Source organism: Montipora foliosa, chromosome 1, assembly GCF_036669935.1.
Source record: "Montipora foliosa isolate CH-2021 chromosome 1, ASM3666993v2, whole genome shotgun sequence".
In the NCBI taxonomy this organism is placed as follows: domain Eukaryota; kingdom Metazoa; phylum Cnidaria; class Anthozoa; order Scleractinia; family Acroporidae; genus Montipora; species Montipora foliosa.
The window spans coordinates 70,757,016-70,781,877 of record NC_090869.1 but is presented as its reverse complement, the minus strand read 5'-3'; the positions used below and the strand labels follow the sequence as shown (position 1 = coordinate 70,781,877).

Genomic DNA, 24,862 nt, shown 5'->3' with positions numbered 1-24,862 from the left:
ATATAATCAATTTGATTATTCCCATATCTTTTATAAGAAGTTACTAGTGTCACTTGCGAAGAATCTTTACATGTCTGTGTTTACTCTGCTGTGTCACTGAAAGAGCCATGAGCTTTAACAGCAACTGCTTCATTTGCCATAAATGAAGCAGACAAATACAACAATGTAACATACACAAATGTAGACAATTGTCTTATCAAACAAGCTGATAAAGGTAAATTAATCACCAATAGAAGGACCTTAGCTGACATTTGTTTGAACTGAGCTGATGTTTCGAGCATTAGCCCTTGAGTCAGCATCTTAGAGCTACCACTTGAAATCAGATAACAATTCTTACTTCTGGTGATTCATTTCCTTCGATCAACTAATTTGATAAACCAAATTTTCAATGTATTAGTCCTCATTACACTGGAGCAGACAATTAGTAAAACTACTTCTCAAACTCATTAATAATTCATAAAGTGAACTACAAATCACTGCATGTATACCACATCACGTGCATGTGTTTGGATACCCAATGAAATACAATATACCACTCTCCAGTGAAAGTGGTATATACCACTAAAATATGCACAATGACGACTTGCACAAAATCAATGAATATTTATTACGGACATCTCTGTAATGGCCGTGTCCAAAGTTTGTACTCCTTCTTTAAAGTCTTTTGTGGTAAAAAAGCCACCGGGTTCCAAAGTACAGGACTTTACTAATCGATTCTGTTTCCATTCCTCGAAAACCTTACACAACCATTTGGTTTTATTAGCTGTTGATTTCGGTACTGCGTTATCAACACTTTTCTTCTCATCCACCACACTTTTCGGCTGCCGAAATCTCTCGAAAGACTTTGTTGCGGCATACATCCTGACTAAACCACAACTGAACTTGTAAATGCAACTTTTACATCTCAGAATAAAACAAATCGCATCATAAATGCAAATTAATTAAGCCGGTGAAAAACATCTTTGATGTTGAAATTATCCAGGAAGGAATGTTAGATAGCAAACAATTCTAATTGGAAGTCTTTGTTTATGATTTGTTTGAGAGTGATCATGAGAAGTTTTTTCCAAAACTCGTGCTTCGTGTTTCATCAGGGTATCCAAACACCTCGAAACAATAAAAGCACTCGGCCTACGACCTTGTGCTTTCATTTGTTTCTCGGTGTTTGGATACCCCGATGAAATACTCGCTCTCGTTTTGGAAATAGTACTTGAAGGTATGTTTGCCCAGTCAGAGTAAACTTTGACTTGCATTTCCATCAACACTAAATCAAACAAGCAAAATCCACCACAAATGTTAATTTACCCAGACAGAAGGTCAAGTAAGATTACCTCTTTCTTCCGCAAGCCGGCTCATTGAAAGCTAAATAAGAAAACAAACATTTACCTAAAAAAACTGATCAAAGAATAGCATGTCCAAGGGTAAACCTCCACGCAGGCCCTTGTTTCCAACAAAACCTTCGATATCTCGAGCAGAATTTCATTCTCCATTGATCCAAAAATGTTGCCTTTCATTTACCTCAGCCATTACTATCTCACACGATTTCAATTTCTTTTTCTGGCTGTTTAATTTCACGGTGTCTTTTCAATAATGCAGTCTTTCCCAAAACAATAAATACCACTTTGTAGGTGATTTAATCAATGGCATTTTAGATAGAAACGTAATTATTTTAAGTAGCAAATAGTCTGCCTGTCATTTCTTGCAGGCCTCACATCTTTTCATTTGTAACATCAGTTTTATAGTGCATATTTGTAATAGAGATTTGACCTCTTGCAATCATAAGAACCACATACACCTCATTCCAAAATGGCTGTTACTTTAGTATTCTTTTGTTTCCATGCAAAATAGCCCTTATGGCCCCGCTTTCAAACGTAAAATTGAAAGACGATTTAACCTTGAACGAGGCCATAAGGGCCAATTTGCATGGAAACAAAAGAATACTAAAATGGCGGCCATTTTGGAATAAGGTGCATACCTTTAAAGACTGCTCTCTTTCTTTAAGAGGCAATGAGTGAACTTCATCCAAAAATAATTCAATGACATCACATAACTGTTGTCTTGCTTGGTCCCGCATTAAAACAAGGTCAGAGGTTATATCCTGGGATGGAACAGAAAATGCACACTGTTGGCATAAATTATTCTTGTTTCTGTCCCACTAAAACCAGTTCATATAGGGATCAAAAGATTGTGACTAGGAACAATAAGAAAGTTGGAAGATGTGATGCTCTTAGATTATCTCAAAGTTCCATTAGACCTAGCATAAAAAGCTAGACCAATAAGATGTCATCAACAGTTTCATACTCAAAACAGTGCACTAGTTGAGGAAAGAAGAAGAACAACAACAGCAAAAATGATAACAACAATAATAGTCTCACGAAAAAATTACAATAATGTTCATAAATTAATGACACACAATTCCCTCGTTTAAAGCCATATAATAACGCAAAATTTACCAAAACAAAGGTAATATTAGTAGTATTTATAACAATAATAATCATACTTGTTGTTATACAGGACATTTGGAAAATTTCAGCTTACAATGTACTGAGCAAAATTAATGCTTTTGTCAGAACTACGAAGGTGAAGCCTCAAGGATTGAAAAAATGCCAAGGAATGTTGAGAATGTAGCTTCCAAGTGTGTATTAGCAAAGAAAAGTACATGCATCAGGTATATGACAACTACAGACTCCAAAAATGGTAAACTACCTTCAAATAATGCTGGTAAACACTATTTAACACCCATTTTAATATGGTTAGCTTTCAACAACTGTGATTTAGGGTTCGGTTAATGCTTTTCTGCAGTCTGCAGGTGTCAGACACTGGAAAGTGAGTTTACGAAATGCAAATGAGAGAATATGAATGTGAATTTGCATTTGCTAGGGGACTTACCCTATACCTTTTGTATACGTCAACATTGTAGTAAGACAGATTATGGGTGCAATTGATTGACCATATTCTTGAATAGGAATACATGGAATTCAAGTTAGAAATGCATCATTTTACGGAGATTCACATTAAAATAAATGCCAAACAATTGCCTTGTTGCTCATGACCCCAAACATACCATTTTAAATCATCAATCCACACATTTATTCCAGAATAGGGTCAATCAAATGCACCCTATGATAAGGAAAAGTGTCTCTCCAAATTATGTAACAGGTGGGAATCGAATTCCAACAGCAAATCTTAGTTTCTGTTTCCTCAGAACTTTACTCTCGATTCTTCTTTACAGTATGACTTCAACAGACGAAACTTAAACAAAGGCAAAACGCTTTCTGGCGTAAAGACACAGTGAAGTTTGTCAAAGAGGTAGGAATGTCTGTTTAGCTGACTTGGCCTACAGTACTGGTCAAAAGTAAGTTGACAGTCTCTTTCCAGTATTGATTCTCAATACTCGATTCCTGTGAGTTTTGAGTCTCCAGGATCGAGTTTCGGCCATCAAAAATCAAGTGGCGGACCGCGTCTCATTAGGAAAAGAGATAATGAGCTTATCGCTTGACCAATTATGCACGTATGTCCTTGATGAATACACAAATTCCTTTCTCTATTTCCAACAGAAGAGAGCTTGATGTTTGTTCAACACCGCCAGGTGCTTCGCAAGTTTGTAGTTGCAAGTATTTCAGAAAAAAATGTGGAATTACACAAATACGTCAGTGAAACCCTAACCAGAAATATTCTTGAAACAGAAATATAGAAGAGAAAATGTGTGCAGTCCATCAGGTATGCAAATATGCATTGCCTGTCAAGTTTCAATTCAGTATTTTATCCCAAATTAATGCTGTATAGCTCAAACTTCTAGTACACGACCAACTACCAACATTGATGGGGGGAGATGTAGGCGTTGGGAAGGGGTGCTTAAATAAGTTGTAAGTAAGCAATAGATTCAAAAAGGAATGATTTTTAGCTGAAACGTTTTCAAGAATACTGCACAGTTACCTTTTCTTTACAGTCACATAAACACTTCTGGGCTTCTTTAAGTCTACTCTCAAATTCCTTTACCTGCAAAATAATCATTAATGTAAAAACTGTCAAGATTCCCACCAGAAATTCAAAGCTCAATGTGATTCGTAGTCAAGTATTACAGGGCTTCAGATACATGTACTGCAAAGGTCGCAAAGGGTCATCTCCAAGTAAATCAGAACTCAATGCAACTTTTTTTTCCTTATTTGATAGTTAACTCTGACTAGGTAGATTTATGTGAGAGTTCAACCAGAGGGGGGCAAATGCCCAAAAGGAGGCAAACGCCCATGAGGAAAAGGGGGGAACTAACCCACTGAAGAAAGGGGGTAAGGGATACGTTAATCGATAGAGATGTAAAATAGTAAAAGGTAAAAACTGTTAAAACGTTTTCGATCTTGCGATCATCTTCAAAGTGATTAAATTGCATAAACCGACTGTTTTATATTTGTGGTTATGTAATACCAGTTCCCATGGGGTATAGGGTAAGGTGAAATGACTGGACTTGTTTATTTAGCACTGGTTTCAAGCGTGCAATGTAAAATGCCTCTTTTATTTTTCTCTTTGTCCATGAGTGAGCCGAAGTCAAAATGTCCCATGTGAATTTGTGTTCGGGGTGTTCCTTTAGGTGTTTGGCCGGTTCTGATTGTTTGTTTATATCGGAATGTTCGTTGACTCGTACTTCCAGATTGCGTGCCGTTTCACCAATGTAAGCTTGATTACAAGTACACGTGCCTATGTATATTACGTTTGATGGATGAATGTTTTTGTCTTTGAGTTTGAAGAGAGTTTCGATGTTGCGTGTTTGCCACAAAATACGGAAGTTAAATGTCCATTTGGTGTATTTGTTAAGTTTTGTCATGAATTTCTTACTTTCAAATTCATTTCTCTTACAAAATGGTAGTTGAATGCCGATTTTTGTTCTTTCATCAAACCAGTGAACAGGGATAATCGTCTCATCATCTCTTGCCGTTGGTTTTTTAAAATCGTCAATAACCTCATTAACGAATTTGCCGGGATATCCAGATCGGATGAAAGATTGTTTGATACCTTGTACTTCGTCTTGCCAATTGGTTGCTATTCGTTTTTCCCTGTGGAGTGCACCTAGGATAGTGTTGTGTTTCCATTTATGTGGGATGGCCGATTTCCAGTATACTTGTAGTTTCCCTGGTTTTTGATGGACTTTAGTAATAAAATTTCCCTCTTGATGGGTAAAGGCGGTGTCCAGGAAGTGATCCGGGTTTTCTTCTACTGTAAACTTGATGTTTGGATGGTAACTGTTGAGATTTTCAAGAAGAATGTCCGGGGCATTGGCTTTCCTTTTTGTGCAACAGTCGTCTACATTGTAGAAAGGAAGGTTTAAAGGTGTTACAACATCGCCCTCCAATTTGCACATGAAGATGTTTGCCAATGTGGGTGAAAGAGGGTTTCCTATGCTGCAGCCGTCTACTTGTTTGTACAGTTTCCCGTTGAAGGTGAAAGTGGCGCCTTTGGTGACTCTTTCTAGAAGCCTTTTGAAAATTGGCCTTGGTGCGATCTGGGGCAATTTCTGTTTTTTATAAATTTGGTTCGTCCAAGGGGATTTCAGTGAACAAGGAAGTGACATCATAGGAGACAACAATTTCATCTTCTTCAATCGTTTGATCGTTGAGTTTATCCGCAAAATCAAGTGTGTTCTTAATAGTGTGATGATTCTCCGCGCGTGGTGCTAAATATTTTGCCAGCGCTCTAGCCGTTTCGTAAAAATGAGTTCCACAGGTGCTGATGATGGGCCTAAGTTTGAGGTTCTCGGTTGTTATGAGTTTGTGATCCTCAAGGTTTTTTACTGTGGCATAAAGACGAGCTGGTTGATTAGAGACTGGGCGGATTTGTGTGAGATCCAGGGTTGTGGGAGAGTTTTTCCTGAAGTTACGGTAGAGGAAGTCTTGGAAGGATTTCTTGTCTGACAGTGTGCAGTCAGTTGTAGTTTCATACTTTCCTTGACTGATACCTTCTTCAATCATGGTTTCAAGTTTTCTGATGTAAACTTCTCTAGGGATAATAACCACTGTTGAATCCTTATCCCCACGCAATACCGTAATGTTTGGATTCTCTGATAGCCCACAAAGCGATTTCCACGTGTTGTCCGGTGTGTTGTAGATGTTCTTTGTGAAAATGTTTGTTGAGGTGCGGAGGAAATGATTAAAATCCTCTAATTCTTCTTGTTCAACAGTGTTTCCCACACGATGGACCAAGGATTCAAATTCTGTGGTAAGGTTGACTTTGACAAATTTACTCCTATCGACAAAGCTGTGATGGAGGCCAAATTTCAAGTGTGATTTCTCCGTGTCGGTCAACTCATGATCAGTCAGGTTGGTGATTGGTACACAGTATTCCCCATTACTTCAGTTTGTAGCACATGGCAGTGTGTAATCTGAGTTTTAGTTGCTGTTCTTGATGGTTGGCATGCAGGATCTTCTTAACTGCAGTATATCCATGTGATTCCTGTTTGAATGCTCCCGAAACTATGGCGAACTTTGGTGTTAAACGTCTTTGTAGACATTTGAATATGAAGCCTAAGCTTCCAGCGGTTGTTTGCAATTTTGATGTTGATGAGCGTAATGCTATGAATGAATTGGCGATACCTTCGGGTAGATGTATATGCATTTCGCATTAAGCTTGATTACAAGCACACGTGCCTATGTACATTACGTGTGATGGGTGAATGTTTTTGTCTTTGAGTTTGAAGAGAGTTTCGATCTTGGGTGTTTGCCACAAAATATGGAAGTTAAATGTCCATTTGGTGTATTTGTTAAGTTTTGTCATGAATTTCTTACTTTCAAATTCATTTCTCCTACAAAATGAAGTACGAGATCATCAATAATTATGGGCGCGGTGCCTATAAATTTATGGCCAGATTGATCGAACAACAAGTCTCAACCGAGTGCCATAACTCACTCAAAACCAAAAAAAAAAAAGATCAACCATTTACTTGCCGAAGGAAATCGATTAAGAAGCGATGGGGAATACTGTTTACCAATCATCAACCTGACTGATCATGAGTTGACCGAAACAGAGAAATCACACTTGAAATTTGGCCTCCATCACAGCTTTTTCGATAACCTTGCCACAGAATTTGAATCCTTGGTCCATCGTGTGGGAAACACTGTTGAACAAGAAGAATTAGAGGATTTTAATCATTTCCTCCGCACCTCAACAAACATTTTCACAAAGAACATCTACAACACACCGGACAACACGTGGAAATCGCTTTGTGGGCTATCAGAGAATCCAAACATTACGGTATTGCGTGGGGATAAGGATTCAACAGTGGTTATTATCCCTAGAGAAGTTTACATCAGAAAACTTGAAACCATGATTGAAGAAGGTATCAGTCAAAGAAAGTATGAAACTACAACTGACTGCACACTGTCAGACCTGAAATCCTTCCAAGACTTCCTCTACCGTAACTTCAGGAAAAACTCTCCCACAACCCTGGATCTCACACAAATCCGCCCAGTCTCTAACCAACCAGCTCGTCTTTATGCCACAGCAAAAAACCCACAAGTTTGAGGATCACAAACTCATAACAACCGAGAACCTCAAACTTAGGCCCATCATCAGCACCTGTGGAACTCATTTTTACGAAACGGCTAAAGCGCTGGCAAAATATTTAGCACCACGCGCGGAGAATCATCACACTATTAAGAACACACTTGATTTTGCGGATAAACTCAACGATCAAACGATTGAAGAAGATGAAATTGTTGTCTCTTATGATGTCACTTCCTTGTTCACTGAAATCCCCTTGGACGAACCAAATTTATAAAAAACAGAAATTGCCCCAGATCGCACCAAGGCCAATTTTCAAAAGGCTTCTAGAAAGAGTCACCAAAGGCGCCACTTTCACCTTCAACGGGAAACTGTACAAACAAGTAGACGGCTGCAGCATAGGAAACCCTCTTTCACCCACATTGGCAAACATCTTCATGTGCAAATTGGAGGGCGATGTTGTAACACCTTTAAACCTTCCTTTCTACAACAGATATGTAGACGACTGTTGCACAAAAAGGAAAGCCAATGCCCCGGACATTCTTCTTGAAAATCTCAACAGTTACCATCCAAACATCAAGTTTACAGTAGAAGAAAACCCGGATCACTTCCTGGACACCGCCTTTACCCATCAAGAGGGAAATTTTATTACTAAAGTCCATCAAAAACCAGGGAAACTACAAGTATACTGGAAATCGGCCATCCCATATAAATGGAAACGCAACACTATCCTAGGTGCACTCCACAGGGAAAAACGAATAGCCACCAATTGGCAAGAAGTAGTACAAGCTATCAAACAATCTTTCATCCGATCTGGATATCCCGGCAAATTCGTTAATGAGGTTATTAACGATTTTAAAAAACCAACGGCAAGAGATGATGAGACGATTATCCCTGTTCACTGGTTTGATGAAAGAACAAAAATCGGCATTCAACTACCATTTTGTAGGAGAAATGAATTTGAAAATTACAAAACTTAACAAATACACCAAATGGACATTTAACTTCCGTATTTTGTGGCAAACACGCAACATCGAAACTCTCTTCAAACTCAAAGACAAAAACATTCATCCATCACATGTAATATACATAGGCACGTGTACTTGTAATCAAGCTTACATTGGTGAAACGGCACGCAATCTGGAAGTACGTGTCAACGAACATTCTGATATAAACAAACAATCGGAACCGGCCAAACACCTAAAGAAACACCCCGAACACAACTTCACATGGGACATTTTGACTTCGGCTCACTCATGGACAAAGAGAAAAATAAAAGAGGCATTTTACATTGCACGCTTCAAACCAGTCCTAAATAAACAAGTCCAGCCATTCCACCTTACCCTATACCCCATGGGAACTGGTATTACGTAACCACAAACTAACAGTTAGGGTTTAGGGTTAACCAACTAACAGTTGGTTTATGCAATTTAATCACTCTGAAGATTATCACAAGATCGAAAACGTTTAGTAAACATTTTAACAGTTTTTACCGTTTACTATTTTATAATTTTACCGGCGAAATGCATATACAATAGAGATGTGCTTCATAAACAATATGGATTTTTGTGGGGCACTACCCAGGGGCTGGTTACCCCAGCTCATGTTTGATCCCTGACAAATCACCAACATTGTTAGAGCGGTATCTCCATTGCATGGACAAATCTTTGTTTTGTACGAATTTGTTCTAATGATTGTAATTTTTATAGTTAAATTTTACTAGGGAGATTTTAGTGAGAAACCAAGGAATTTTTCAAACTTTTTGGGATTGATCTTAGTGCGAGCCTAATGAATTTTATATTTTAATTTAATTTTTTTTTTTTTTTGGGGGGGGGGGGGGGGGCTGGGAGGTTTTATGGTAAACACCAAGTAGGAGGATTTGTGAAAATTGCAGATTGGTAAAGCTGAAGCTGCAGCTGCCGTTTACTGATGACTTGACATTTGCGAAGCTGAAACTGAAGCTGCAGCTACAACTGCTGTTTGCTGTTAACTTGACTATGGTGAAGCTGAATCTGAAGCTGCAACTGATGGTTGCTAATGACTTGACTTGCGTGGACAAATTTTTGTTCTGTACACTTTTTTGGTATTTCTTGTAATTTTTATTGTTAACTCTGACAAGGCAGATTTTAGCGAGAGTTCCACGAGTTTTTTATTACTTGTTTTGAATTTTTAAGGGTGAAGATGAATCTGGAACTGCAACTGCAACTGCTGTTTGCTGTTGACTTGACTATGGTGAGACTGAATCTGCAGCTGCTTGTTACTTATGACTTGTCTTTTGTGAATCTGCAGCTGCAGATGCAACTGCAACTGCTGTTTGCTCTTGACTTGACTATGGTGAAGCTGAATCTGGAGCTGCAACTGGTGGTTGCTTTGAGTTGAGTTTTGTGAATCTGGAGCTGCAGATGCAACTGCAACTGCTGTTTTCACACAACGGAAAATAGACTTCTAGTTAGAGCACACAACCCGCCTGTCAATCAGCTCACTCCATCAGAGGCGTCGATTTCATGGGACCCTGGTCGGCAAGATTCAGAAAACAGAGGCAGAGGAAGGAAAAGGACTTTCGATGACGCAAAACTTGATCCTCATAACGACTGGGTATACTTCGAAATTGGTCTCCGATTATCATTGTCGGTGCTGATAGAAACAAGGCATCTTCTTTGTAGCTAAGGAAAAGCGACTTTGTAAGTAAGTGCTCCTTCTATTTTATTTAAGCCTTTTTGATGAATCTGATCATGCTCCGTCTACATCATGTCTTGTACAGTCATATACAAGTCCTAATGTTATTATTTTCTTACAGGTTATGCCTGACAGATTCTGCACAGTTGGCATCCCAGTCATAAGACGATGGAAACAAAGTAGTGATCATTGTTTCTTCACTGATGGCATTCACAACCCTTGTGACAATAGTATTGATATTTTGTTGGATGCTTTGGCACGGCCGACTTCAAAGGTATTTCTTAGACGGTGGTGTTGCTGGTGACTTAACCTGTGTGAATCTGGAGCTGCAGATGCAACTGCAACTGCAACTGCTGGTTACTCCAGCTCGTGTTTCATCCCTGACAAATCACCAACATTGTTAGAGCGGTATCTCCATTGCATGGACAAATCTTTGTTCTGAGTAAAGACCTGAAGACATGAAAGATTTCAACGGGAATCTGAGGTTGGATGTTTAAAAATGGATTTTTGTGAATCTGAAGTTGCAGTTGCTGTGTGCCAATGATTTGATTTTCGTGGATGTGAAACGGATGCTACAGCTGTTTGTGAAGAGTTAGGGTTACGGTTTAGGGTTAGGAATTTTTGGCTTTCAAAAAGTGCATCCATCGTGACCTTGCCGCCAGAAACGTTTTAGTTGGGGAAGATTACGTGGTGAGGATCACCGATTTTGGTCTGGCTAAAGATGTTTACAACAACATCTCGTACGTAAAGACCAACGATGGTTTTCTTCCAGTGAAATGGATGGCACTGGATTCTTTATTTCTGAGGGAATACTCTGAAAAGAGTGACGTCTGGTCGTTTGGCGTATGTTTGTGGGAGATCTTTACCCTTGGGGATTTACCATATTCCAAGATGCCCATTGGAGATCTCCAGATGCGATTGAGTGAAGGATACCGTATGGAATCGCCTCTGGAATGTCCAGCAGAATTACACTGTCATGCAAGATTGCTGGAGCGAAGAAGTTGATCAGCGGCCGACGTTTGCTCAATTATATGTGAAAATCGGCCAGATGATGGAACTGCATGTCTCTAAGCCAGGACACCCTGCGTACATCAGTTTTTGGCAGGAGAGAACAGAAATAACCCGAGCGATTATTACCACAATCAAGTGGCGTCGGATTCCTGCACACCAGAGCATGAAGATTTTGGCTATAGAAGGCTATCAAGTGAAGGCATCTTCTTTGTAGCTAAGGAAAAGCGACTTTGTAAGTAAGTGCTCCTTCTATTTTATTTAAGCCTTTTTGATGAATCTGATCATGCTCCATCTACATCATGTCTTGTACAGTCATATACAAGTCCTAATGTCATTATTTTCTTGCAGGTTATGCCTGACAGATTCTGCACAGTTGGCATCCCAGTCATGACACGATGGAAACAAAGTAGTGATCATTGTTTCGTCACTGATGGCATTCACAACCCTTGTGACAATAGTATTGATATTTTGTTGGATGCTTTGAAGAGGCCGACTTCAAAGGTTTTTCTCAGACGGTGGTGTTGCTGGTGACTTAACCTTTGTCAATCTGGAGCTGCAGATGCAACAGCAACTGCTGTTGGCTGTTAACTTGACTATGGTGAGGCTGAATCTGGAGCTGCACCGGCTGGTTGCTTATGACCTGACTTTTGTGGACAAATTTTTGTTTTGCACGAAATTTTCTTTTGTTTTCCTTATAATTTTAGTGAGAGTCCAATGAATTTCATGGGGGGTTGTTTTCAAACAATGGTATCAATGTTATATTCTGACTGCATACCTGCTGTAGGGATTTTAAGGATTCCACATTAATCCTATTGTTTCTGGTCACTTCAATGGCTTCTCTTATTACATCAGAAGTATTTCCATGTGTCAAACTAGCATCCCTTAAAAATATAAAAACCATAGCTACAACTGTCTTTATAACTAGTTTGCATCACTCTCTGTTCACCAGATAATTTCCACTAAAAGATTGGAGTGAAATGAGGATACTGACACTCAAAGTATCCCCACAGTAATCAAGTTGTATCAGCAATCCTGCAACTAGCTGCTATTACATGAAAAACAATTGAGTACACGAGATTCTGTTACAGCTTTTTCCAAATCTTTGCTACAGTACTCTCCAGAAGATACAATGCCTGGTTACCTTAACTTTTTAACAATGCGGACTTGGCTGACAAGCTCCAACACCTGGGTAAAAAATGGTTTTGGTTGGTTAGGGAGCTAAATTACTATTATACTGCTGCAATTTTAACTTTCAAGTGCCAAGTCATTCAAAGGATCACATGACTAAAGTACTTTGACAGTGGTTGATTACAGACGTAAGAGTAACCTCCAACGACTTTTGATGACTGATGTTGACAAAACTTAAGCAACCTGACCCTAACTCTAACAAGGCCTCCTATGATGATGATATCTGCAAGATTTGTTCACGTTTACTCGAGTCCTGATTGAAATTTACATGCCTTATTGTTGACAGTCTGTTCAAGTCTATCCTTGTCCTTGGCAGCTTCAATACAGTGAATTTTTTGCACTTCATCCTCTGCTTTCTCCTTATCCTAGAGTAAACATATGTCACCTTCAGGAATTTCAATGGAAGACCATTAATTACTACATATCCACATGCAAGAACCTCTTAAGAAACGACAACCACAGTCTGTGAAATAAAACAAACTTAACAAACTTTTCTGGGCTTAATCAATTTTGTTGCAACAACAGAAAATATGGAATATAATGATGACAGTGATAATGAAAAAACATGACAATAATATTAATGGACAAAGGTCGTGACATACACAATACGTGGGAGCTCACTGTAGAAGAAGTGAATAAGCTGGATACATATTATGCAAAGTACGAGGAGTATGTGAAACCCAAATCCAATAAGGTATTTGCAAGGTACAAGTTCCACCAGAAGATTCAACGAGAGGGTGAGTCATTTGAACAATTTCTCACTGATTTGAAGTTGCTTGTGAAAGATTGTGGTTATACTGACCCTGATGAAATGGTTAGAGATACTGTGGTTATTGGCTGTCATTCTACCAAAACAAGAGAAAAGTTAATGCAGGAAGATTCAGACCTTACTCTTGAAAAAGCAATTGACATTGCCAGAACGGACGAAATGTCAAAAGTGCACCTGAAATCCATGCCAACTGAGAATCCAAACATTAACAGTGTAAAGAAGTAAAACAAACAAACCACCACAAAAGAAAATCTAGCCGACAAAAATTCATGCGCAAAGATTGCAGCAGATGTGGTTATCAGCATGACAAAGAAAAATGCCCAGCACAGGGCAAGAGATGTAGTTGATGTTGAAGCCCCTGCAGTACTAAGTGCCCAAACCTGCAAAGATATGGGTCTACTTACCAGAATAAACTCACTTCAGCAACACAGCATTCTAACGTCTCCGACTGATATGGGCCAAGGCATCTTTGACGAATACCCAGATTTGTTTCAAGGTCTCGGATGTCTTCCTGGAGAGCACTCTATCAAGTTAGATCCAAGGGTTCTTCCGGTAGTTCAATCCTCCCAGAAAGGTACCCGTATCCCTTAGAGGGAAGATCAACGATGAGCTTGACCGTATGGAGAAAGCAGGTGTAGTTGTTAAGCACACAGAACCTAGTGACTGGGTGAACAGCATGGTTACTGTTCGTATTTGCATAGAGCCCAGAAATTTAAATGAGGCCATCAGAAGGGAGCATTTCCCAATGACAACAATAGAGGAAGTCGTTGCTGACATGCCATAAGCTAAAGTATTTTCAGTTCTAGATGCCACACCGGGATATTGACAAATGAAGTTAGATGAAGAAAGCTCAAAGCTATGCATGTTCAATATGCCGTTTTGAAGATACCGTTTCACCAGGTTGCCATTTGGCATAAAGTCGGCTCCCGAGGTGTTTCAGAACTGCATGTATGAACTGTTTGCTGATCTAGAGGGTGTGAAAGTGATAGTACATGACCTCCTACCATGGGGAAAAGATGACGCAGAGCATGATGCCAGATTAAAGCAAGTGTTAGACTGAGCTCGAGAAGTCAACCACAAATTCAATGGCAAGAAATGCCAAATCAAGCAAGAAGAAGTTCCCTTCCCTAACAGAAGTTTCATCAGTTCATATATGGAAGACCAACCCAAGTCGAGTCAGACCACAAGCCCTTGCAGTATATCTTAAGTAAGCTTTTGCATCAAGCACCACTGAGATTGCAGAAAATGATGTTGACCCTGCGACGGTATGACTTGAAAGTAAAATATCTCCCAGGTTCAGAACTTTCTGTCGCTGATGCCTTGAGTAGATCCTACCTGCATGAGTCTACAGAAACTCTCATTCCAGACCTCGAAGTGAATGGAATTCACCTGACTGCACACTTTCCCATTTCGCCAGAGAAGTACACTGAGTTCCAGAACACCACTGCAGATGATGCAGCCATGCAAGAATTAAGCATAGTAGTCCTAAATGGATGGCCAGCAAACAAGGAGGAATTACCCAGAAATGGCCATGAATATTAGTGCCACAGAGATGAAATCTCCGTCATTGATGATCTCTTGTTTAAAGCTCAGAAGCTGATAGTTCCCCAGAGTATGAGGAAAGAAATGCTCCCCCTTAATTTTTTTTATTTTGGCCAGGAATGTCCTCACAGATTGAAGATAAAGTGTCCAAGTGTTCCGTGGGTAGCCAGTTCCAAAAGACTCATGTCAGGAAGCCAATGATAATTCGAGATCCCCCAGACAGACCATGGTCTAGAATCGGAAGTAACCTGTTCGAGTTCAATGGTATTCATTACTTGCTAAGCGTGGACTATTATTCGAAGTGGATAGAAGTTGGAAAGCTAGATGACCTAAGCAGTAACAATGTTATCTGTCGCCTGAAGAGTCAATTTGCCAGGTATGGCATTCGTGATGAACTTATCAGCGACAATGGTCTCCAGTACGTGAGTTCAGCATTCGAACAGTCTAGCAGGAGTTACGGGTTTTTGCACACCACGTCAACCCCCCTATCAGCAATCCAACGGTGAAGCTGAAAGAGCTGTGCAAACCATTGAGAAACTCCTAAAGAAAGAACAAAATCCCTAAAAGGCCTTACTGAATTACAGAAACACTCCTTTGGATGGAATAGGCTTGTTTCCCGCTCAAATTCTTATGGGCTGCAGACTCAAAACCTCTCTTCCAACTAATGCTGAGCTTCTAAAGTCACAGGGTGCCCCAGAAATTAAGCAGCACCTTCAGAAGATTAAAGAGAGAGAAGTTCTACTACGATAAGCACTGTCGTAAAGAATTCCTGCCTCTAGCCAAAGGTGATAAGGTGACCCTCAAGCAAGATAAGAAATGGGTCCAAGCAACAGTGGTCAACAAGCATCACACACCCAGGTCATACAAACACCTGAGGGTCAGAAGTACAGAAGAAATAGAAGACATATGAATACGAGCAAAGTATCACGGTCACTAAAGAAAGAGTCAAAAGAAAATTCACAAGCTGGTCAAGAGAGTTCGCCAACATGTTCCCGCACTAACCATCATGGTAGACTCCGCAAAACAGGAGTGATGTCTGATCAGTCGGCCATTTGCCTCGTGAGTTCTCATGAATAGCGAAGTATTTTTTTGCATGCAGTGGAAAGAACAATCCGTCAAAGAATATGTTTAATCTCTATTTACTGAAGGTTTTTTGTGTTATTTGTGACCCCATACCAGCCAGTTTACTTCCTCTGAAAGCAACTGTCTTGTGTATAACCCGCACCCACGTTTTGAGCCCAATATTTCGGCAAAAAGATACGGCTTATACACTTGTTTAAAGTGGGCCTCAAAGCACAAATTTGGAATGAGAAACTGTCAAAGCAATGACCTGCATAAAGAAAATGTGTTATACTTGACTTGGCTTCTGTATGCAAGTTACTTGATTTTAAAAACCTTAATTACAGTAAATTAATTACAATAATGTACATACACAACTCGCATTTAGCAAAGACTAATCAAGGCCAATTGTGTCAGAAAAAAAATTAAAAATAAACAAAACTTGAAAACTATAGACAATACACTAAGGACACTAAACAGTACATTATTAACAATGAATAGTGCCTATCCAGTTCTGCTCTAGACGCTTCCCAAAATTGGGGAACAGATTAAAAAGTAAATCAATATTTAAACAAAATTGAAATCGCCAAAGCAAAAAGGCTTTTTTTTTGTAAGAAAGACAGGTGTTAAGCTTAGAATTAAATACAGTTACTTCAATTATCACATGAGCAGATGCCATCAGGCAAACTGTTCCAGAGTTGTGGGGGGCAGAAACAGCAAAGTATTGAAACTCGTAGGAATTAGATTAAAGTTAGCATGATTCAGAAGGAGTGTAGAAGACGTCTGGACGGCAAGAAATGAGTTATCATATCTTGAATGTCAGTGGGAGACAGCTGGTGTAGAGCCTTGAAGGTGAGCAATAAAATCTTGACTTAAATACGTTCAGAAACAGGAAGCCAGTGTAGTTCAATCAGAATTGAAGTGATGTGAACGTACTTACAGGAATATGTAATTAGGCGGCAGCACCAGTCTGAACAGATTGGCGCTTTTTCACAAAATATATCAGCACCTTATACAGAAGAGAGTTACTGTGGTCAAGTTTAGATTACACAAAAGCATGGACGAGGATTTCGGTGGTCTTTGTGGATAGAAATTTCCCAATACAGGAAATGTTGTGCATATGATAGAATGCTGATTTACAAACGGAGTTGTTAAGAGGTAGCATAGTCCTGGTACTATCAAGAATTACACCAATGTTTCTGGAGGATTGAGATGACTGAATTGTGTACGTTCCGAAGGGAAGTGGTAGTAGCGACTGCTGTGGATTGTATTTAGAGAAGAAGTAAAGAAGCTCAGTTTTATCCTTGTTAAGTTTAAGTCTCTTTAGAGACATCCACTTTTCAAGATCAGTCAAACATTCTCCGATTTTAGCAATAGTATTGGTTAATTCCTGGTCGTTGATGGTTGAAACAGAGATGTATAGCTGAGTAACGTAAGCGTAGAAGTAAAATTGTGGTTAGGGTTAGGGTTAGGGTTAGAATGTCTGCCAGTGGTGCAGTATAGAGTAAAATTTAAATACAGGATGGGCCCGAGAACAGAGCCTTAGGACACTTAACATTTGAGAACTCGAGACTGCGATTTTTTGCCTTCAATTAACAAATTACTATAGCTTCCAATACCTAAACTTTCTTTCAGATAATTATAGGTTCATTTTGGATAATACAATGGGTATCTCCATGCAGTTCTCCTTGTCCTCCAGAGCTGCAAAAGCACTTCATGTAATGAGCTTTTAAAGGCAGGTTTACATAATTTACATATTTGAGGAAACGGAAGAAAGTTCCAGACTTGGCTCCAAACCCTGTAAAATAGTTGCATTGTTGATTAAGACGCAGGTGTTTAATATGAACTTTTCCATGGGAAGGGGCCCTTGTGGCAGATTTATTTGATACATGTATCTCATGCATAGAATTCGAGAAAGATTCAAAGAAGAGCTAATGAACATGGCTGATTGGATAAACTTCAAACACTATCATACACAAATCTCCCACTGATATATCATTGAGTTCACCTGATAAACTTTGATCATACTTCTGAGGACCTCATTGTCTTTTCTCAATTCCTCCAGTTCTTTGAAGACAGCTCCACTAAGCAAGGCCCTATTCATCAAAATTGGTTGGGGTTTTTGTTTAAGAGGAGGCGAGGCTGTTTGCCTTAAACTCTACAGACCACATAGGGACCTTATTTTCTTTTAGGATTTGGAATGTGCCTAATAGTAAGCATTCATGGAGAAAAGGGAAAATCAGTCAAGAACGTTTGCAAAAAAGAGAAACAAACAAACAAAAAACTAAAATGCTAAATTTTTAATTTCTTGATGATCACTAAAAATTAACCCAAACTACACCTATCTTTTAGTGTTGCCAACACGTTAACACACTTAAATTATGGGTTTTGAAATTCTCAAACCAAAGACTTCTGAACATGCACTGGGAAGGGATAGGTAGTCTTAGTGGGGGCATGACATGCCTCACCAAGACCAAAGAAAGGGGAATATCAAAAAAGGGCAGAACGATGGGAGGGTTCAATAACTTGACTACCAAAAGTGGAGAGAGCTGGAATTAGAAGGCCGCCAATTTAAAGGGGGCTGTGAATGGGTTTTTGCTACATGGTTAGGTTAAAGGTACAGGGTCCGACAAATATTTTTGACAAAACTTGTCTCTGGCCAAGTGGCATGTGAAATCACTTGCCCAAAAGAATGAGCTACTTGTCCCATATAAGTTCATAATGGTAAGATATTAGTGGGTGAACCTTTGCAAATGTTTGGCCACTTCCAACATATTTTGCACTTCATAACTCCCCACTCAGTATCAATTGTCAACCAAGAAAACTCTTCCAGCCATTTTGTTTCAATAAGTTATTGACGTTTTTTTTTTCATTGTAATCTTTGTTGTATTAATTGCTTTTCAACTACTTCTGTTTTGAACCCGTACTATCACCAGTTGAAGAGAATTTCGTGACAAAATTATCCACGTTAATTTTACAGTAAAATAATAAAGTTATCTGTTTTGTGACAAACGTTCAACATGTTATCCGTGGTATGGCAGCCTGGCCTTCATGACTTTACCAGGAGAAGTACTGGGTAGAGACCCACAAAACGTTTCGTACAAAGATGACAGATGTTGAGGAAGAGAAAAGCAGAAGAAGAACACTGAACATGTCCACAAATGACATCTTACATTTCAAAATACTTACTACCAATGGAATGGTAAATGTATAATGGGTAGGTACCTATTTGTTGCGCAAAATGACTTGTTAGCCAAATGCTACGGCCTAGCGGGCTTCTTCTGAAAATAAAGCACTTTGCCGGCATATTGTCCAGGGCGTCCTGGCCTAATATTTGTCGGACCCGGAGGTATGAGATTGAGGACTGATTGGGGGCTAAGGGGAAGAATAGCCATTCCGGAGGAAAGGATGGGTACAAAGGCAAAAAAGGGAGACAAAGTTGGAAGGCCAAATTTGGAGGTATCTAACCTTGGAGATAATGGTGGTGGTCCATCCTGTAAAGTTAAAAAAGTTTATGATCATTGAATTCATAAACAGATTCCTAGAGGATTGGAAAACAGCTTTCTGCAAGTAAATGATAACACTGAATGCTGACAACCTGATGTCACCATTAATTGAACTCTTTCAAGGCTAAGGCAAAAAGAGAAAGATCAAGGCAGCAAGTATGATTTCGGCAGAAGATCTTGGTTTTTGCTCTGGCCTATGTAATAATCCACAACCTGTCACAGTGTAGCATGGTGCTTTGTCAACAGACCCACCTTTCCCAATTAATTTATTTAATCTTTGGTATCATACTTAACTTACTCGACCCACCGATACATTGTTTTGTTAAAGTTTATAATGACAAGTCATTTTGCCTTAAGAATATATATCTTGAAACACATTTCTCAACAAAAGAATATCAGCTATCAATCATCTATCTATAACATAACAACAACCAAATAAAATGAAAAAATGAAAAATTAAGGTTTCATACATGAAACATCCCATCTGATTTTCACCCCCCACCCTCCCCCCCCCCCCTTCCTCCTCAAGTAAAACTGATGCCTAACAAAAGCCTAAGGACTTACAAGGGTAGGTATTTACTAACCAATGGTAGAGTAAATACCTTTTCAGTAGCCATAGCCAACCCTCGTCTGATCATCTCATCTGCAATGTTATCAGTCCCTCCTTCTGAGTTATCCCTTAGTTCCACTGGGCATGCCACTGAGAACAAGAAATAGGCAGTGTATTATGACAATCAAACAAAATTTACCCAAAAGACTCAAATATTGCTGCTGCTATAAGCTGTGGTCTTAGAAATTGATTTGAAGTGCTGAATTAACTGGTTAAACAAACATTATAAGTTTATATGTATATATTATTATTATTATTATTATTATTATTATTATTATTATTATTATTACTACATACCATCTAGTGCCACCTTTGTTTCTTTTAACTTGACAGTTAGTACCCTGTGTCCGATTAATTCACGGAGTATATCGGTACCCTTCAAATGAACAAGATATACTTCTATTCTATAACAATGACAAGCAAAAGGATGGATAAGATTATGTACATATGAAGGATAAATGGAAGAAAATGTAATGTTTCCTTTCTATTCACAGCCATTCTTTTATTTTGTTTCCCCATATAGAGGACCACACTATTATAGGACAGACTTGAACCTGGTGAAGTTTGGAATATTAAGAGATTAGTGATCATAGCAGCAGTTTATTTCAAAAGTAGCAGCTATATAGTGAGCAAATGTGAGAATAATATATATGTTTTGAAATTGCATTCATTGGAAACTAAGAAAACATTCATGTTCCATACAAGATTTGAACCCACAACCCTCCGCGATCTAGTTGAATATTTTCACCACTGAGCTACTGGAGACTCTATGGTGCGGCAGGGGTGAAATGTGGGTCTCGAGACTAGGACTACATCATGCAGTTATAAAGTTAAATAACGACTGAGAGCATAGCTCACAACTGCATTGCACAGTCATCTTAAAACATATCTGACATGCGACAACCAACCACTAAGGTGAGCAAATGTGAATCAAATCAAATCACATCAAATTTGTTTATTTCTGCCCCTTGCAGAGACTGAATTACAGGCAGGGTCAGCAACCAATACATTAATTAGTACAAAGTCAAGATACAGTAAATATTACAATAATTAAAAATGTAAATTATAAATATTAATCCCTCACATACTAATGCCTCTAATGTGGGAGAATATTAGCATACCTACAAGTAACGAATTGACTAAAACGTTCGTTATTACTCGGCTTAACTACTCTGGTGGTATTCCTTTTAATATTATACCGGTTATTAGTATCCCTTATCTCTACTCTACTTGATAACATGGGAAAAAGGGGGTTGGGAGGCGCAATTTTAGAAACAAATCTCTTAAAAGTGGCGTCCCTTCGATTCCGTAGAGAGGTTAAACCCAATACGGACAGGGCTTGTTCATAAGATGCGCTAAGTGCTATTATCCCCACCGCCCGTTTCTGGATGCTTTCCAGAGCATTAGATAAATATTGGAGAAGGTTAGCGCACACCCCACAGGCGTACTCAAGGACGGATCGGATAAGTGAACAATAAACAGCAGTAACGTCCTGCATTGATGGGGCCACATTTCTTCAGGACTCTTAAGGTGTAGAGTCCTCTGTTAACTTTTTTATTATCGCATCACAATGAGAATGAGAATGAGAATGTTAAGTTTTGAAATAACCTGCAATCAGGCATACTTTTCTTTAGAGAAGGCGTGAAAGTAAGCCTTGTAAAATTTCTTAACAGGTCATTTGCTCGTAGTCATATCGGTTACACAAGTAAATGTGGTAAGAAAAGATGACAGCCCTGGTGAGACCGAGAACAGTTTATCCGAGCACAAGAGTTCCCCTGATACAAGACAGTGGTGCAAACGAGGCAGACATGAAATTGAACGAGGATGGGACTCCCCCTGAGACACCAGCTGTAGCAATGGGTGACTTGAATGACTGTCAGGAGCAGTTGGCAGTACCGATGTCAACACAAAAAGCAGAATCCTTTGCCCAGGATGAGGGACCCTAAAAATAATAATTATTATAATAGCCGGGAGCCAGGAAAAATACCCGGCTGTGAACTCAATTGTCCCAGCTGAGAAACCTTCTACAGTCATAAAAATCTTTAATAATGGACTCTTCTAAACCCGCCTGAGAACTGATAATTCCCATGTGTTAAAAATTTTGTCTACATCCCTGAAAGTACAGCAACGACGCAGCTCAACAAGGTTGAACCGAAAGCATATAATGGCACCTCTGGCAGGCACTATACGGTCCATGTGTGACCTTGGAACACAGCTTACAGCCAGCTGGAATCTGCTGTATGTTGGTTTTTGCTGAGGGGGGAAAACCGGAGAACCCGGAGAAAAACCCTCACTTATGGCGTCGGGTCTGGGAATCGCACTTGTGCCACATCGGTGGGAGGCGAGTGCTATCACCACTGCGCCAGCCCTGCTCCCCTGCAGTGCAGTTCTGTGCTCTGCAGGGTCACCCTGCCTGAAAGGGCGAAATTTATAAATAAATAAAAAATTAACAAAAATAAAGATGATGTAGGATGTATTGAAGGGCTGCAAATGAATTTGGAATTGTCAGACACAACACTGGACTGGAAAACATATGCCCCTATACCTTATTGTACACCGAAGTCAAGCACTATATCAAAGACCTCTATAACAGGGAATGGATGTCTTTAACCTCCTATTCCTCCCCGAGTGTCGATTACAGAGAATAGAATCAGAAAACGGACTCTGAAGGGAATACATGGGTAGCGTTTTTTTTTAGACCAAGGCAAAGCATACTACCAAGGGTTTGTCCATGGGAAGAGTCGACACTTCTTGACTTGACAGCATTTATTAGGCCTGGGACTATACGAGTGGAAACAAATTTCATTTGGATTAAGTAACACACCAGCCAGTTTTCAATATTTTATGAAAGGTTGCTTCGAAAGTATTCATGATGAGATCTCCATTTCGTACTTGGACAATGCCATCATTAAAAGTAAAACATGTGGAGAATGTACATACATTTTTGAGGCATTTGCTATCTGGGGAGAATAGTAAGTCAGTTGGGACACAGCATTGCAAGGTGCGAGCACAGAAGCTGTTGCTAATTTCAAAAACAAAAGCAAAGACCATTGGAGAAGTTCGCCAGTTAACTTGGGTCTTAAGCTACTACAGGAGATATATCAAGGAGTTCTCAAAGACTGCATAACCACTGCATGATCTCGTTGAAGGACAGAGAGGAAGAGTCATCTTGTGAACCAGTTAAATGGACGGGTGAGCATCAGGCAGTTCTGAACAAGTGAATGAAGGGGGTAGTTTCTAAAGAAACTGTGGTGCTGCATTGGTGGGGAAGTAGTATACAAAAATTTGGTTTTATCAACGGAGTTGATAACGTAAATTGGCCACCATACAGAGATTCTAAAAGGTGACGTGTCGAGCGGTAGCCCTTCATCAGAGCGAATCGAGGAAATTTGGGTTACTTGTAAGTTTTATAGTAGAGTAGGAGCTCGCTATTGGTGGTAACATGGCAACGTGATTAGCGTTCGTTAATACCGTGAGGATTAAGGGTGCCGAAAATTTCGGAAACTTCATTGGCTTTCCTTGATATCAAAGTTTCTATTAGTGGCAACGTGCTATGTACCAGTGCGCACTACAAACCTACAGATTCTCACAGTTATTTGTTGTGTTCATCGTCCCATCCATCACAAGTCAAGGACTCCATTCCTTATTCTCAATTTCTTAGACTTTGACGTCCATGTAGTGATGACTCCGATTTTTCAAGCAAATCAGAGGAGATGTGCCAGTTCTTTGAAAAACGTGGCTATCCTGTCTCTGTGGTGAAAGCGGGCCATCATTGCACCCAACAATTTCATCGACAGTCAGCACTACAAACGTCACAAAAAATAAGAATGACAGAATTTCATTCCCCCTCACTTTCCATTCTCATAATCACACAGTCAAAACTATCATTCTTAATAATTTTAAATTACTCCAAAATGATCCAGAGACTGGTAGAATCTTTTCGCAACCTCCACTTATTTCATTCAAATGTGACAAAAATGTTGCACTTTCAATTGTGCGCGTTCACAATGCAAAACTTGTCTTTTCATTGTTAACACTAGCAAGATATCGGGACCTAAGCGATCTGTTAAGAGCACCGATCGTTTCACATGTACCTCCGCAAATGTCATTTATTGCATAACCTGTACGTTATGCAATAAATTATACATTGACGAGACAGGTAGACGACTAGGTGACTGGTCACATGACGATGTTGATAAGTGCATGTAAATGGCCCTCTGCACTGAAGAGAATGGGCAAAGGCATCAACACAGTGATACAGTGGAAGCTCAGTGGCAAGTAACCAAATTTGCTGGACAGATGCAGAGCTTCACACAAAACAAGGCTCTCCTACGGGAATACAAGAAAATGATTGTTGGAGATGAGGGAATCCTTAGACAAAGAAGTGGTCAAACTGTACAACTTGTCCACCCAGAGAAATTTCAGACCCATGTATCAATAATTACATGAACAAATGGAACATCTGGACGTAGAGAGAGTCCTCCATTTTAGAGAGAAAAAGATTTGATTGGCGATGTGTACAAAGAAATATTGAACATTATGTCAGATGTGGCTGCAGTTGCCTAGCCTGCAAGCAGGCCCACCGAGGGACTGAGGTTGGGGGTAGAATGAGGGCCTGCCATCATAGCTTTGAATTTTGAATGTAACGTCCAAATTTTGGACGTAAAATACTGATCGGCTGAAATTAAATTACTTGGTGACATCACCATTGACAAGCGGGTCAGGGTGGCTTAGTGGTTATCTATCAGGCCTCCCACCACTGCGAGCCCGGGTTCAACTCTGTCCTCGGCCAGCATGTGGGCTGAGTTGGGAACTTAAGCAGTCAACATTGAAAGGGGGAGGGGGAAGAGGAAGTGGGAAAGGTTTAAATTCTAGATACAGCGGGCATTGGAAGCTAGAAAAGGTGTTTTTGAATGAAAGTGTCTCAACAATTTTGCAACTTGTTGACTGACTGACTGAGCACAATGATCAAAAGAAAGCACCCGATTGTGCTAAATCCTTTGCGAGATTTGTTTT

The 24,862-nt window shown here is 39.6% G+C and overlaps 1 protein-coding gene across 1 annotated transcript in view; it reads right to left on the bottom strand.

Moving 5' to 3' along the window:
• The window catches only part of LOC138007572 (serine/threonine-protein kinase 31-like), a 117,425-nt gene that overhangs the window by 36,853 nt on the left and 55,710 nt on the right, over nt 1–24,862 (bottom strand). Inside the window, exons 8-17 of the mRNA XM_068854562.1 lie at nt 20,144–20,222; nt 19,839–19,936; nt 19,199–19,224; nt 17,739–17,826; nt 12,633–12,725; nt 12,314–12,357; nt 11,948–12,053; nt 3,934–3,996; nt 1,973–2,095; nt 1,329–1,359 (exon numbers count right to left, since the gene is read on the bottom strand). Coding sequence (XP_068710663.1) covers nt 1,329–1,359; nt 1,973–2,095; nt 3,934–3,996; nt 11,948–12,053; nt 12,314–12,357; nt 12,633–12,725; nt 17,739–17,826; nt 19,199–19,224; nt 19,839–19,936; nt 20,144–20,222 — 751 coding nt within the window. The remainder of the gene's footprint in view (nt 1–1,328; nt 1,360–1,972; nt 2,096–3,933; nt 3,997–11,947; nt 12,054–12,313; nt 12,358–12,632; nt 12,726–17,738; nt 17,827–19,198; nt 19,225–19,838; nt 19,937–20,143; nt 20,223–24,862) is intronic.